Here is a 17,043-nt window from a genome sequence, read left to right on the forward strand (position 1 = left end):
ACACTGTTTTAGCCCTGCCTGAGAAATATGAAGAGCTGCTACAATCCTGGTTGTTTTCTTTCAGCTCCTGAGGACCATGTCTGTGCCCAAGGGTAGAGTTTTGGATAAAAACCTTGATGAGGAAGGGCTTGAAAGTGGAGACTGCGGCGATGATGAAGATGAGTGTATCGGAGGCTCTGGTGATGGAATGATGAAAGTGAAGAACCAGCTCCGCTTCCTTGCAGGTAACTGACTAGTGCTGGCTCAAATCTGAGCTAAAATGCTGATGCTTCGGAATTAAATACCAATTGAATCTGCTCTCTATAACTCCCCTAAAATCTCTGCAACACACAATGCCATCGGTTCTTCAAGGAAAGACTACACTCTAGAAAATGAAGTTTTCAGGTATCCTTTCTTTTCTTTTAAATATCTGGACCTGGGTAGAGGGTAACTTCCTGTTTCTCATTGTCTAAAATGAACTGCCCTAAATCAGTTGGCTCTGTTTCCTACTGGAGATTTCCTTGGTTCTTCTCAGTTATAAAAAGAGATGAAAAAAGAAATGCAATCTTGAGAGTCTGGTGAAAACTAATGATGGGGTAACTTTCAAGGGAAAAGACATTAGCTGACCCTCTCTTTTTAGAATGTCATATTTGGTTTTTTTCCCACAAGTAGTCTAACACTGATAGGCTATGACACATAACTGGACGGCTAGGTGAAAACAAATAGAAGAAAAATAGCTGATGCTGTCAAGAAGGCAAAACAACCACAAAAAAAAATATTCCCTCACAAGTCACATTTGCACTAACTCCCCTTTCCCCCTCCCTCAAACCCTGGCAGCATCATTTTGCTTTCTGCATCTATGAGTTTGACTGCTTCATCTAAGTGGAATCATGTAGGCCTTCTGAGACTGGCTTATTTCACTTAGCGTAATGTCCTCAAGGTTCATCCGTGTAGCATATGACTACAGGATTTCCTTCTTTCTTAATGCTGAGTAATATTCCACTACACGTATGCACCATGATTTCTTTATCCATTTAGCCGTCAATGGACATTTAGGTTGTTTCTCCCTCTTGGCTGTTGTGGATAATGCTGCAGTGAGCATTCTTTAACTATTATACCACCATGGGGATAATTCATAAAATCATTACCTCCAATCTTAACTGCTGTCCTGAGCTCCCATCCCACATCTCCAGCTGCTCACTAGTCATTTCTTCCTGGCTTTCCCACCATTACCCCCAGCTCTATGTGTCAGAAATCAAACGTATCAACAGACCATCCAAACTGGCTCCTCCCTTAATATCCTTATTTTTCTAATGCCACTACCATTCTCCCAGTCGCTGAGGCTTCAAACTGAAGTTGTCTTTGACTCTTCTCCCTTGCCCTTCATATATAGTTGGGCACCAAATCACTGTAGATGATCTGTAATTTTTTTCTGCTTATCTCACTGTTTCCTTTCTATCCCCCTTTCACCCGCCTGCATATGCTATTTCAGTCACATCTTAAGTGGTCTCCAGTCTTCTAGGCTAAGACAGGAGTATTGAGAGCCTTAGGCTAGAAGATTAGAGAACAAAGAATCAGAGACCCAGGCAGAAGATTCCACCAAATTTACCTTGTACAGCTGCCAGGTTAATCTTTCTAAAGCATCTCCGACCACTCCCGAGCTCAGCTACCTTCATCCTGTCCCCACTGCCTGGAGGATAATGCTCAGACTCCTTAGCAGAGTTCTGAGGGCCTTCTGGTCTAGCCTAAAGTATCCTTTCGGCTTCACTTCCCATCAGTAGCCCCACAGGAACCCTGCACTTTGGCAAGAACAACCATACTCACGCCCCATGAGCAAGAGTAGACATACTGGGCTTCCCTGGTGGCGCAGTGGTTGAAAGTCCGCCTGCCGATGCAGGGGACACGGGTTCGTGCCCCGGTCCGGGAAGATCCCACGTGCCGCAGAGCGGCTGGGCCCGTGAGCCATGCCCGCTGAGCCTGCGCATCCGGAGCCTGTGCTCCACAACGGGAGAGGCCACAACAGTGAGAGGCCCGTGTACTGCAAAAAAAGAGTAGACATACTGTTTTTATCTGTTTTCATAGCGTTGCCCACATTTATTTCTATATAGATACCCCTCTTTTATTTTTTCTTAAATTATACCCATCCCTAAAAGTACATTTCAAGTATGATGCAGTGAAAAAAAAATAGGTTTAGGGGTAGAGTAAATTTGTATTTGAATTCTGGCTCTATTCCTTATGAGCTAGCAGGACCTGGGTCAGTTCTTAGCCTCTTATCTAAGTCTGCATTCTCTCATCCATCATAGTGGGGATCATTACCCCAACTTCATAGGACTATTTCAGGATCAAATCGAGGGGGAAAGTTTGTAAGGCATCTAACCCATTATCTGGAACATACTAGGTGCTCCATAATTATTAGTTTCCTTCAATGAAGTCTTTCACAACCATCTCAGTCTACAGTTATCTCTGTCCTCTGAATTACTAAAACAAATTCTACCAGTGCTTTCAAGAACTAGTCTGCAGTGGCTCCCAAGTTCCATTCCTAGGGCATAACATGATCGCTCAGAGCCTGGCATCCTATAAAAAGAATGTTGAATAAGCATAATAAGTAAAAATAATAGAAGCTTATGTTTATTGGACACTTACCATGCTGCAAGCACTGTGCCAGGACTTTCCAGGCACTGCCTCATGTCATTTTCACAACATCACTATTATTGTTCCCACTTTACAGATGAGAAAACTGATGCTGGAAGAGGTAGAGTAATTTGCTTAAGGTCATGCAGTGGCTAAGGTCGAGAGTTAGGATTCAGATTTCAGAGGCCACTCTTTGGACAAATCTGCTTTGCTGCCCCCAAAAGCTTTTGGTCAGAAAAGTTTGCCCAGATGATTTAGCAAACTCGTAACTGGTCTCCACGCTGATCCCTAGTACATACCACTTTCTCCAAAAGTCCCTGCTTATCCCTTCTCTTGCTTTCCTGCCTATAAGCCACTTCCCTATCCATTTCAAAACACGATTCCACAGTTCCATGGTGACTTAACTTTTTAAAACAGTGTTTGGTCTGGGACCTTGTCAAGGGCCTTTTCAAAATCTGAATAGATTACATCCACTGGTTTCCCTTTGTCCAAATGCACATCTATCCTCTCAATTCTAGTCAATTAGTTAGGCGTGATTACCCTAAGTGCTTTGTAAACTGTAAAACGCTACACAAATGGTGGTTAATTTAATTTACGGGAAAAATGATGCCTTACTCCCAATAGGTTACACTTGCCTAACATGTTCAGTGATCCTACCAGCCTGGAGTTCCTTGGGTCCCCTTTGAAATGCTTCTCATGGAGAGGAGACTCATTGGCAATCTGCCAGGCTCGTGGCACAATAGTTATTTGGAATAACAAGCTATACACTTCGGTCAGCTGTTACACAGTTTTACCCAAAATCTGGGTAGATGCCACCTGGTCCTGGTGGTTCATCAACATCCACTTAGTCCACTAGCCTTGGAACACTGTGTGCGTTTACCGCCATCTCATTTAGAACATCCAGATGCCTTCCTCCGAAAGACAACTTGAAAATAAAAAACAAGGCTCAGAGTATGTTCAGGCTCTCTTCTGTCTCCCTTTTGTCCCTCAGCAGTTCTTTTGCACTCTCCCCAGCCAGGTCCTACTGGCTGGCTTCCCCGGCTCACTTCTTCCCATCTTTTGTCGCACTGGATGAAGTGCAGGTCACCGAGGTTCTATTCTTGGCTTTGCTTCTAAGTCCCATGTATCCCGGGGCAAGCCCCTTCCTCTCTTTAGAAGTCAGTTTCTCCATTTGTAAAATGAAGAGGATGCCCAGACATCTCTCGCCCGCCATTCTCGTGCCAGCAGTCTGTGATAATGTTCATTTATCTGGCTTTAGTCCCTGGCAAGGTGCTTATTGGAGTCTTTTGGGGACACCTTCTTCTAACCTTGCAGGTTCCCTGTTTTCTTCTCCTGAGCTATTTACACGTGAAGAAATATCTTATTTTCCCTACTCTGCCTCCTTTGACTTTTGCAGTCAAAGAAGCCAGGCTTCTTACCAAGGGCCCTCAGCACACTTGTATGCCAGGATGCTCATAAGAAGTTCTAAGTAGTTTCCAGGCCTTCTGGGCTATATTCACTTTTAAAACTCTTCATCCTGAAGTTCCCCAAGTACTCTCTTTTTCTATAATTCTTATTTCTATGCTTAGAGTCTGACCCTTCTTTCTGATTGTTGAATTTAATTGCTGCTGAGATGACCATGAGACGATGTCTTCTTACCCACAGTTACAGCTTGACCTATTCCTTTCACTTCTCAGAACGAGGCTAATATGCTTCCCTTTTGGTGGGTTATTTCCTTTCTCTCAGCCTGTTTCATAGGGTTGTGGCCATTAAATAAAATAATCCATGCAAAGCCATTGGAACAGTGCCCGGCCCTAGTGAGCACTGAAAAAATGCTGTCTACTATTAAAGCAACTGGTCTGTTGCTGTTCCTGCCGACCTATGGGCGCTCCAAGAGCCGGCAGATACAGATTAGAATTAATCGCCTTGGTTTTTTGTTTAAGACTCATAAAAAGCAACTAAAACCAGGTAACCAGCATTCAGCAACATCCCCTCACCCCTTGCCATTCCAAATGGGGTCCGTGGAGCAGCAGCTTGTTAGAAATGCAGATCTCAGGCCCCACGTCAAGACCTACTGAATCCTAAGGTCATGTTAACAAGATCCCTAGGTGATTTGTTTATAGTCGTTACCACCTTCTAACTGAGCTCTTTTGACCTTTAGGCTTAATCCTTGAAGCACTGAAGAAGCCACTAACCTGCCCCCACGGTGGGCTACGTATTCTAGGAAGTATAAAGTAGGCCCAAGACTCGTCATCCCTGTGATAGGTTAGGTCCCTTGGGTTCTAGTCATCCCTGTGATAGATTAGTACACTTGGGTTCTAGTCCTAGCGTATTTGCTAACAGTAGGACCTTGAGCAAGTTATATAGCCGCCCTGAGCCTCAGTTTCTCCAACTGTAAAATGGGAATAGTCATCCTTGCCTACCTCAGTGAGTTTTTGTGAAAGTCAAATGCGATAATGAGTGTGAAAGTGCTTTTGTAACCTGTGCAGCTCTACAAATATTTATAACAACCATAAAACTGTTGTTACTATTCCAGAGTCTCTGGAAGCTCTTTGGCTTTTTCAGCAACCTTAGTTCGGCATGTATTTTCTGCAAAGACTGAATTTAGCCCATGAGTTATAAAACGCTTACACTGGACACACATGTTCAGACTCCCTTCCAAAGATAGATCATCCGTGATGGAGCTGGTGTGATAAGCTGACTGTTTTGTTGCCGGGTTGCCATGAGCATTGTCCCAGCTTTTGGCCTTGTCAAAGCTCTTATTGTAAGCCGTTGGGGAAGCTGGCTACTCCCAGTGCTTTGGCTGGGGCTGATCCCTGAGAAGCTTTGCAAGCTCTGGCCATGTGTCCCTGGCCAAGACATGATGATTAAGCATCTGAAGCATGTGCCGCCTCTCTGCCAAGTCTCACCCACACAGAAACACACACACACGCCCATGCGCACACATGCACACGTGAGCACACTCTTGTAGGCGTGCACACCTGCATGCCTACTGTTGGAAACACATTTTGAACTATACACTCACAGAACAACTCCCAGCAAGAAATACCTATGTCAGAGACATCTGTGTTACCACTCCCACACCCCTGTCCTCCCTGGACCTGTTCCTGCTCCAGCCTGTGTTATGCTGTGGGTACAGCCAGAGCATGTTGGCGAGCCTAACGTCTTTATGGCAACGAGTCAGAAAACAAAGATATTCTTGTCTCAAGCTGGGCCAAAGAATGGATACTGTGAAAGCCTATTTCTTTGGCTGAGGAAAGCGGAAACAGACTATAGAAGACCGAAACATTCCTTGTTGCTGCATGGGAATAAGAGGGGCTTCAGGGCTTCCCTGGTGGCGCAGTGGTTGAGAGTCCGCCTGCCGATGCAGGGGACACAGGTTCGTGCCCCGGTCCGGGAAGATCCCACATGCTGCGGAGCGGCTGGGCCCGTGAGCCATGGCCACTGAGCCTGCGCGTCCGGAGCCTGTGCTCTGCAACGGGAGAATCCACAGCAGTGAGAGGCCCACGTACCGCAAAAAAACAAGAGGGGCTTCAGCTGGTTGGTGGCAGGGTAAGGAGGACAGTTCATGAAACACGTCTTGGGCTTAGGACTTGAACCAATACTAAAACCAAATGGCTGTTTCTTACCATATTAAACAAATGTTTCTTGTGGAAATGTTTGCCCTCAAGAAACTTTCGGTCTCTCTATGTCAGTGTGAGGACTGAACAGAGAAAACTTGTCGCTTGTTCCTTGTCTGGGAGTGAGGGTGAAGGTGAAATCCAGGTCTAGGTAGGCCCCTCTGGCCATTCTTTTCTGTCACGCCCAGCTGTTGGGAGTGACAGCAGCTGTGTGCTTCCCCGCACCAGTCACCCGTGCGCAGCAGTTCTGGAGTGAAGCCATGAAGTCTTCACAGCTGTGGCCCAGGAGTCTCTGCACCCAATATTACCTCCGTACAGTTACTTTACAGTCTAGAGGCGAAAAAACAATGACTCCCCAAAAGCAGAGATTAGAAAATATTTTTTAAGCCAGTGACTTTTATTCTTTTTCTTTTTTTAGTGGATCAAATGTAACCTTATATTTCTGTTCCTAACATGCTTGTGCACATAGAAGAGAGGAAGGACACTTCAGTGGCTTAACTGTTCTTCTAAATTGTCAGATCAAACTCTCACAAATGTGGGCTGGTAGTCACATGTTTTAATAAATTCACTAATGGGTTGGTTTGGTGAAAAGGGTAAAATCAATGGAGGAACTCTCTGATGGGCCTTTTATCATGGGTGGCATCTGCAACATTTTCATGCTTTAGAACAAAACATATTGCCTGCTGAAGAATGAGTAGAAGGTTTGTAGGAGAATGAAATGTCCTGGGGTTTTTTAATGGGAAAGTTATTGAGTCCTGTTCAGAGCTCAAAATACATGTGGATACAGTAATATATCTATTTATACTTCCCTGCTGGTAGCAAGTCCAGGAATAGAGTATGGCAGTTTTCCCAAAATGTATTCTATCCCACTTCCTTTGCACTCCTTGGAAACCCACCGTCAGATCTTTGGCACTTATGTTGAAGGTTGTTTCCCACTAAGTAACCCATCTCTGAATTTCTCAGGCAAGATCTTGTAGTGACTCCCTCCACCCGTCTTTCTTGGGATATCAGTCCCTCAAACATGAGACCTCAGTGTAAGGGGACCCTATGTCATTCACACTGGGAGGTAGATCCCATCTGATGGGTGAACAGGATACGGTCCTACACTTAGGCCGCTGAAGCTTGAGACATAACAGGAAGGAAGGGCATCTCATCTGCAGGGTCAAAGAAACTGAGTCTCAGTTCTGCTTCTGTTACTTCCCAGTGTTGGCCTTGGACAAAGTCACTCAACTCCTCTGAGCCTCATATTCCTCATATGCAAAAATAATGATAAAATATTTCCTGACCTGCCCACTTCATAAGTTGTGGAATGAAACACACATGATAATGGATATAAAAGTACTTTGTAAACTGTAAAGAAGTTACCCACTTAGAGTAATATTATTAATATTATTTGGTACCACTGGGTTATAAGTTAATTTTATTCACCAAAAGCCTGCAGCTAAAATTATACGTTAAATTCTCAATGTTCTGGCCAACAAATTTCACTATAATGTGCTCCCTCTTTTTCATCCCCAAGGTGGCATTTTCAGTTACTCATTAACTTGTTTTTAGCCCAGTGAGAAGGTATTTAAACAATGACAAATATGTCTGCTGAGTTGTGCAAATAACCAGTCACAAAAGTAGTAGTCACCTACATCTTGAAAGAATCTCAGCTAGTTATGTTTTGTTTTCTTTGGTGTTAACGGGGCAGTGAGGGCAGGGGTAGACAACAAGTTGGGGAGGGTCAAGAAGTGGGGCCCCTGATGCTTTCCATTCTCTCTTGCTCTTAGCCAGAAGCAATCTGCTCTCATGCCTTGATCTTTTCTTTTAGAGATCAAATGCCATAGGGAAGCTGAAGGAAGCAAAGCTCACTATAATAGCACTTTTCTCCCAGACACAGACCAGGTGGTCCTGGCTAATAGATTGACAAGACAGCCATTCCCACCTCACCCCAGAGCTTTGTGTAGTTCCCGTGGCTCACAAAGAGGGATTTAGATTCAAGCTTTCACAGTGATATCACCTGCCAGTTGAGTAAGTTTACCCAGAAAGGGGCCATCCCCACGCCTTAGTGTTGACCAGGGAATTACTTCAGGTAAGCTGGTGATAGATGAGAGTAAGGAAAGGTAAAAAGCTTTCTATAAAGTTACCATCACTTGAGGTGCTTTAGGGAGTTAGTTTCTTATTATTTGCAAGGACCTATGCTGGGGTTCACTTTTGTAGGTCTACTGCCCTCTGATGCTTCCCGTCTGAGCCATTAGGCTGTGAGGCTTTCATCAGGGGTAATGCTATATAATGCCTATACTTGTCGATAGAACTTCCGCATAAACTCTAAGAATTGGGGGAGTGTTAGGGATAGTGTGAGCAATTTGTGACCATTGTATTATATTTTGTAATCAGTTTTCAAATTAAAAGGCAGCAATGGACTGTATGAGTGTGGCTAAAGGGTGCGATTGATTTCCTCTGGATGAAGCCATGTCTGCCAGTTTAGCGACAGCCTCAACTAATTGCCGTAATCTAGTGTGGCTAGAAAGGAATAGGAGGGAGAGGTTCAATGCTCACTGGTGGAAAAGGAGAGGCAGAGCCAGCAGGAAGGCGGCAAGCCCAAAGCCTCCGGCTGAGCTGCCACATAGAAGTGAAGGGATCTTCACTTCATCCCCAAGGGATCTGGGAGGACCAGCTTGTGTGCCCTCCAATGGGAAGTGCTCCCTGCAAGAAGAAATGTCACAGCAGAAAGAGAGAAAGATGTGATGTCTAATTAAACCTGTGTGATGGCCCTGCGTTCCCCTGATGAACAGTGGCCTCTTGACAGAGCCAAATCAGAGGAGCCCAGGGTAACAAGGAACCATGAGCCTGCAGAACACGACAGAAGCTGAAAGCGCATGGTATGCACAGTCCCTGTGGCTGCAGGTGGAGATCAGATATGAAGCCAGGCTGAGGTCCTACTTTGAGAGGAGGAGGGACTCAGAGCCATCGGATGCCTTACAATCACTGACCTTCCACAGAACCCCTGAAACTACACATACGCACACGGCCATGTGTGCACACATGTTATCAAGTCTTTTTCCAATTCAGACAAGGCTGTCTGTTAACTTTGTTAATATGGCAGAAAGAATAGAGGTACAGCCATCATCTCTTTCTCCCCCTTATTTGCCAAGGAGATTTCCAATTTGCTTTGGTAGGAATGAAGTTACTGGCAAGTTTTTGTTTTGTTAGTCTTTTTGAAAGGAAATCTTGTTATAGAGGCTGCCTACGTACACACCCGGCTAAGAGATGTTTAATGATCCAGAAAAATGATCCATAGCCCTTGTGGTTCTTAATGTTTCTAAATTACTTACTGATTTTTAAAATCTTTTGGGGTTTTTTTTTTTTTTTTTTTTACAATCTTAATGGGTACGGGTGATGGTAAATAAACCTTTAAAGATGAGAACGGGACTACCAGCACGGACAGAATCTCTTAATTTGTAGCTCATTGGTGGACTTAAGCAGTAAATATAATTACCAAGTAAATAAAAATGGAGTAGAGGCTACTCTACAAATTCTGGTGTCTGGGAATAGTCTTTTTTAGAGCAGCAGGCAATCTCATTAGCACCTTCAGGATGGCTTTCAGTATGAAGTGGTTTCCTTGATTAATGCTGATCTCCTCAGAGTGTAGAAAGCAAGTCTTTGTCATCTTATGCATACACTTATCAGCTCTCAGTCACCAACCTCTGCTTCCTTCTCCTGCCTTGCCCCACGACTGTCACTTAGTAGATGTTTGATAAATACCTCAGTTATCCATGTGCAATGTTTACTTGTCAGCATTTGCTTCCTTTTGCCTCCTATTTGGTAGCTTTCACCCTCACTGCTTCTTTCATTAGCTTCCTCAAAGTATCTTTCAACCTCTAGCGGTGGAAATTGTGAGCAAAGAGATGCGAGAGCCCTGTTCCAGTCAACAGAGGGGTAGGGGCTCCTGTGAGGGGTAGGACACGCTGGGTGAGACATTGTGTGTCTGTAGCCTAGAGTGCGTCCTGCGGAGAGTGAGCAGGATAGTGAAGAATCTGGAAACAGGGTCAGTGGGAGGACACTGAAAGAAAAGTCATGATGTTCAGTCTATACAAGAGGAGAATTAGGGAGAGGTGAATGTTGTCTTCTACTAGTTAGAGGTCTTGCACATGGAAGATGAGGGAAGATCTGGAACCAATACATGGAATTTTTTTTAATTTTTAAAATTTATTTATTGATCGATTGACTTTTGGCTGCGTTGGGTCTTCGTTGCTGCACGCAGGCTTTCTCTAGTTGCAGCGAGCGGGGGCCACGCCTCGTTGCAGTGCATGGGCTTCTCGTTGCTGTGGCCTCTCCCTCTGCGGAGCATGGGCTCTAGGCGCACAGGCTTCAGTAGGTGTGGCTCGTGGGCTCAGTAGTTGTGGCTCACGGGCTCTAGAGCGCAGGCTCAGTAACTGTGGCGCATGGGCCCAGCTGCTCCTTGGCATGTGGGATCTTCCCGGATCAGGGCTCAAACCCATGCCCCCCGCATTGGCAGGCAGATTCTTAACCACTGTGCCACCAGGGAAGTCCCTAGATTTTTTTTTATTAATTTTTATTGGAGTACGGTCGCTTCACAATGTTTTGTTAGCCTCCACTGCACAACGAAATGAATCAGCCATACACATACAGATAAGTCCAAAAGTCCCCTCCCTTTTGGACTTCCCTCCCGTTTAGGTTACCACAGTGCATTAGGTAGAGTTCCCTGTGCTATACAGTATGTTCCCATCAGTTGTCTATTTTATACATAGTATCTATAATGTATATGTGTCATTTCCAGTCTCCCAGTTCCTCCCACCCCACCCCTTGGAACCAATACATGAAATTTATAAGGGAGATATATTTTGACTGACAAAAGGATGAACTTTCCACCCTTAAAGCAATTCCTCAGTGGAATGAATTCCTCTAGGAAACAATCAGCTTCCTGACTCTGGAGCTATTTGACTAGAGAGTAAGTAACCGTATATCAGAAAGACTAGCTGGGTAGGGGTGGAGTGGGGTGTCAGAGAGTGGATAGATACCTCCATCATGGGCTCTTGACTTCCATGGTACTGAATGGCTCTGAGATGCTGTGGTTTTATGATGCAAACATGTAAGTAGAGCAAAAGAGAACCAAGATGGTGGAGCAAACCAATGGGGCAATTTCTCAGGCTCCGGGAAGGAAAGAGGAGTGTAGAAGAGATTCTTCGGTTGTATTTGAGTACCTGTCACCAATTACGATTTTCTACAGCTATTTTCCTAAGCAAAGGGATCCTTACGAATGGCACACTTCTCCAGGGAGCAGTTCTTTGCAACATCCTGTCCGTCACTCACAGCCTCTAGATTTGTTTTACTACTATGAGAATCCAGTTCTCATTTCTCCCCAGTTATTTCCAGGCTTGTGGCCTTCCTATCCCTGTGTTAGGAAAGCAAACTGGGATACAGTCCCTCCTCCAGCTACAAGTCTTTAGCCCTAATGGCTGAATGGTCAATATCAAGGATGTCCAGTCCACCCTTATCTCCCCCACCACTCTCTCCCTTCCAACTCTGGCCTCACAGAATAGACCAGTGCATCTCAAGTTATCTAGTGAAGGACTGGAGTGTTTTTGTGTTGGTTTTTTGTTGTTGTTGCAGTTGTTGTTCCTCCCAAATCTGTCATGGACCAGTACTTTTGTAACATACAATAAAAATGAATTACCACAAAAAGGAAATGACAAAAAGGCCTACAAAAATACAAGTCACAGTTTTTAATTATGAGACTCAACAGACCTAAAAATCTCTGTCAAATTGCTATAAACATTTCTAAGTGCTTACTTCAACTCCTGTACAGACTGGCAGTAAAGAGCAGAGCAGCAGAGCCCGCGCCGAGTAGGGAGCAGCAGCCTGCTGCTCTCCGTGTCGCTGCCTTGTATCTGTCCTTACCCTTGGACCCAATAGTGGAACAGATTCAAACAGCAGTCTAAATGGGGGTGAGGGCAGTGGGGTCCTGGTGCTGGCTCGCACTGGCTCACAAGAGCCGATTGTTAATTTCAGAATTTTCATGAGCCCCTGTTAAAAGTAGTCATTATTAAAAATTAAATTCTATAGATTTATAATTAAATACATTCTGTTAAAAACAAAGAAAACCTACTCAAAACTCATCACACCCTAATTATTTTAGTACATGTACTGTTATCTATGCTCTTGAGGTTATTTGTGTCTAATTGTGCCTGGGTGGTGGAAATTTTTTTTTTTAACATCTTCATTGGAGTATAATTGCTTTACAATGGTGTGTTAGTTTCTGCTTCATAACAAAGTGAATCAGTTATACATATACATATGTTCCCATATCTCTTCCCTCTTGCGTCTCCCTCCCTCCCACCCTCCCTATCCCTCCCCTCTAGGTGGTCACAAAGCACCGAGCCAATATCCCTGTGCTATGCGGCTGCTTCCCACTAGCTATCTATTTTACGTTTGGTAGTGTATATATGTCCATGCCTCTCTCTCACTTTGTCGCAGCTTACCCTTCCCCCTCCCTGGAAATATTATATACTCTTCCCAACTCTGTGTGTAGTGTCTTCACATCGGTAGCTTGAAATTGACCATGATGGAAATATTTACACCCCAGAAATCACCAAAAACTACAGATGGGGGCTTGACTTATTGTTTTGTGGATTGTCTAGAAACTAGACTTAAGAAAGTGATGGGAAGAAAATGTTAACAGTGCAGATTAAACTTTAAATTGCGTTGTCTCTGTAGCCGTTACATTGTGAATAAATAGCACAATACGTTGAGAAACTGTTCTTCCAGTATTTGAAAACTATTGTCCCGTTATCAGAAAAGTCACTCCCGTCATTGATGAAGGAGTGATTTTCCCACATACATCTTTGTCACTTCATTTTTGTCTTCCTCCTTAACGTAAACCAATATATCAAGCAGTGTTCTTGCAGGAACCACACTTGCTTGTCAATTGCAACCCTGGTTTGGCTGCAGATGCTAGAGTCTGACAAAAATCAATGAAAGCATTCTGTGAAAATCAACTGGCTATATGGAATTTACAGTAAAGAATATTGTATAGTTTTTTATTATTTGTGAATTGTATGTTCCACATCCTTTATTCCACCAAAATTTAAAATAAACTGACATGCATGCTTTTTTATTTATTTTTTTTTTTTTTGAGAGCCAGTTGTTAAAACATTTAGCAGCACACCGTGGGGTGAATGGAGTACTTTGAAAGGTTATTTTCCTTCCCTCATCCTTAAATGTTCTAGGCTTAAATCAGTAGCTCTTTCTACCACAAGTGGGAGAGAATTTCTCTCTTCCAAAGTTATGCTAGCAAATGCAAGAGCCCCTCACTTTCAGTTACTCTGAAATCTAGGATTCCTTTGGAATTCCTTTGGAATCCTAGAACTGGAAACTTAACTTGGAAACTATTAACCAGATCCGTAAACTTTTTTTTTTTCCTCAAAACCCCTTATTCCCTCTTGAGGTGGACGGACTCCCACTGAGATCTCTCTGCTAACCAGTGGCGATCTCTTCAGCTCCATTCCAAACCTGGATGGGAGTCTCACAGGCCAGCTCATGGGGTACCCAAGCGAGGCCCACTTTAAGAGTTGAGTCTCCCTATATCAGCCGGCATGAAGACAAATTAATACCGTGTGCTAGTATTAGCCCTGGTTTCACAGACTTAGAGTGGAACTCCTAATATCAGGTTACATTTTGTTGGCTTGGTACTCATTTTTTTAACCACCAACCATATGGGCAGAGGTTGGAAGGAAAGCTAAATTTGGAACATACCCCCACTCTCCTTTTTAACATTTCTTTCTCGTTTGTGCAGGGAGGCAACATATTACTCATACTCACATAACAGCACCAATTGCTAGAGGACTGAGGAATGAGATTCTCCCAAAATGCGGTTGGATCAGGGAATTGGAGATTTTCTATACAAGTACGCAGCAGTGCAGTCAGAACGTCTGCGCTCTGCTCCTGCAGATTTCTGAACCTGTCTGCACACAGCACGAGAAGACTAAATCAGTAATGAAAGGGAACCTAGGGATTTCATGTCTGTGATTTCTTTATCATTTTTAGTCAACATAGCACTTTCCTGCACTTTTCTGCACTAATATCTTTCTGACTCAGGCTTTTTGGAACATGGAGCCATGAATTTCTCTCTCTGTTTAGTTTTTTCCTGCTCTAGCTTTCCTTCTCCCCACACACCACTTCATGCGGCCTGGTAGTTGGAGCAGGGAAGATGGATTTGGTTTGGGCAGTGGTAATGATTTGGGCAGTATCTGTGGAAGTCATGCACATTTCAGTCCTGGGGCTTTCTAAACCTGAATATATATGTCAACCTAAAACAGGATTTTTTAGCATCTCAAAGGAATTTAGAACCAGGTTCAGCTTAAGGAATGGAAATTAGTCTACGTGCCTTCAAGGAGAGGTTGTAGTCTTCCTGCTATGCCAACTTGAATTCAGAAGGGCATGCTCCTTGCTGGCCCTGGAGTCCAGGCAGGAATGAGGGGTCATGAAGCCAAATCCCACAGCCCAGCCTTTCTCAATCGGGCCCAGCCTCCTTCTCTAATCTTGTCTCCCACTAATCCCTATCCCACCCTGTGTTCCAACTACCTTGAATTTCTCTGTGTTCCTGAACTTGCTGTTCTGCTCTTTAAGGCCTGCCTGGACCTTGATAAACACCTGTATTTGCAACACACATAAAGCACTTAGCTCCGTGCCTGCCCCTTGGTGGGTTCTAATAAATGGTGGCTGTTAATACTCTGCACATCCTTAGTCCATAAAGGTTTCCCCTTCTCTACCTTTAAAACTCAGCTCAGATGTACTTTCCTCCCCAGTGAGTCCTTGTCCTAGGCACAGTGCTTTGTTAACCTATTATAGCAGTTACCAGTTTGAAGTCAGGTAATTCCCAGTGCCTGACACATAACTGGTGCTCAGGAAGTTTCTGCTGCGTGGCCCTGGCCATACCACAGTGCATAAGCACAGTACCTGCCCGTGTAAGCGTCTAGTCTACTCAGCAGCTGTGCGGGGACAGACACTTAACTAGATAATTATAATGTAATATGGTTAAAGTACTGACTGGTTAAAGTAAAGTACTGACATATGCTGTATGCATATGGGGTTGTGGAAACACAAAGGAAAAGCTTCATACCCAGACTGGGGTGGTCAGAAAGTGAGCTGGGTCTTAAAACAATGTGTAAGAGTCAGCTGAAAAGGGGAGAGCCTCGCAAGCCGGGAGGACAGTATGAGAAAAGACATGGAGGGTGAGAAACAGCATGGTGGTTCTGGGTACAATATGCAGCTTGGCGAGGCTACAGCAGAGAGAGGCGAGAGCTGAGGCTAGAAGATTAGTTAGGGTCAGAGCATGAAAGCCTTCTATGCCTTCTTAAGGAGCTTGGCCTTGATCCTATAGCAGGGTCTATAAATTCATAACATATGGGTCATCAGCGTCCCCACTGCCACCCCTCTCATGGCAGACGTTGATAATCACAGCACCCCTTTCCACTGGGCCCAGATGTGACCTCATAATCCTTCTCAACATAGTGCGGCAGGGAACACCAAGAGGTTGGCGGTGGCACTCTGGTTTGCTGGTGTGAGATTATACACGTGTGTGTATGTGGAGGTTGGAAGTGTGAGAGAGTACCAGTGATGGGAGAATTATGACATGGTCAGACTTGCATTTTGGAAATCTCCATGCACATTTAAGAAGAATCAATAGAACCCGATTGTTTAGATGGGGCGCGGGATGACAAAGAGAGTAGTCAAGGACCAGGTCATTGTTCCCACCTTGGGCAAGTGGGCAGATGCCAGTGCCATTCAGAGAGCATAAAGGAGGTAATGATAGGTTTGGCATGATAATAATAGCTCACTTTTTCTGAGCGCTTACTATATGGCGGACACTGTTTTCAGCATTTTACGTGAAGCAATTAATTTTATCCTCCCAACGACACTGGGGGGGTACCATTATTATTTCTGTTTCGTAGATGAAAAAACTGCACAGAAAAGTATAAAATATTAAAGAGCTAACAAAATCAGTGGCACTGAGGAAGAACATTAGGGCAAGAAAATCTGAAGACATCACTGAGTCATTTGGATGAATATGGATAGAGCCAACCAGGTCACCAGGCACCCGTGCTAGGGTTTATCAGTTCATCTTTAATGTTCTGGAAACCAAAGCATTTATCATTCTTGGAAGAGGACCACTGCAATGTGTATAAATCCATCCTGCATTCACCACATCTGTTCTACTCATAGGGGCAGACACCGGTAGGAAAGTGAATTAAAACAAGCCCATCCAAACAACGGCCTAAATGATTTGCACGTAAAACACCTCTAGCATTCGTAAAATTAAAAGAGCAAGGTTAGAGGGGTATTGGATTTTAAGAGAATATATCACATTAAATTGTGCTGTTTTTCTAATGATTAACCTTTTTTTATTTCAATAATGATACAATGTACATATGTGTGTATGTAAATGTATATAGTTGATTCATTTGTTTAGTAACTTCCTGTCTTCCAAAGCACTTTTCTCATTCCCCATTAAAATGTTCTAATCAGGAATCCAATTGCTTTAAGGAATAGGCTATTTCAATGGCTAATAGGCTAATGGTTATTTTCATCTTAGCTTCCTGTCTAGCTATCTGGGCTGCGTCAGTGGCACAGTGGCAAGCACTACCAGGAGACAGGCATCTTGGCCAAGAGGGAACAAATGTCCCTGTCTTGTGACTCAAGCATGCAGCTCAGCATTGGAGTCAAGGGAGAGTGAGGACTGTGCAGCCTGGATTTCCAGATCCCCAGACCAGGTTGCCTATTAACCCTGAACTCAGACCTTGAGACCATGGGTTTGCTAATGATTTCACAG

General features: G+C 44.1%; 1 protein-coding gene across 2 annotated transcripts in view; it reads left to right on the top strand.

The window, feature by feature from the left end:
* GPC3 (glypican 3) overlaps positions 1-17,043 on the top strand; it is a 449,578-nt gene that overhangs the window by 384,759 nt on the left and 47,776 nt on the right. For both annotated transcript variants that reach the window (XM_067722649.1, XM_067722650.1), the window contains exon 7: positions 65-224. In XM_067722649.1, coding sequence (XP_067578750.1) covers positions 65-224 — 160 coding nt within the window. The remainder of the gene's footprint in view (positions 1-64; positions 225-17,043) is intronic.

This window comes from Pseudorca crassidens, chromosome X, assembly GCF_039906515.1.
Source record: "Pseudorca crassidens isolate mPseCra1 chromosome X, mPseCra1.hap1, whole genome shotgun sequence".
In the NCBI taxonomy this organism is placed as follows: domain Eukaryota; kingdom Metazoa; phylum Chordata; class Mammalia; order Artiodactyla; family Delphinidae; genus Pseudorca; species Pseudorca crassidens.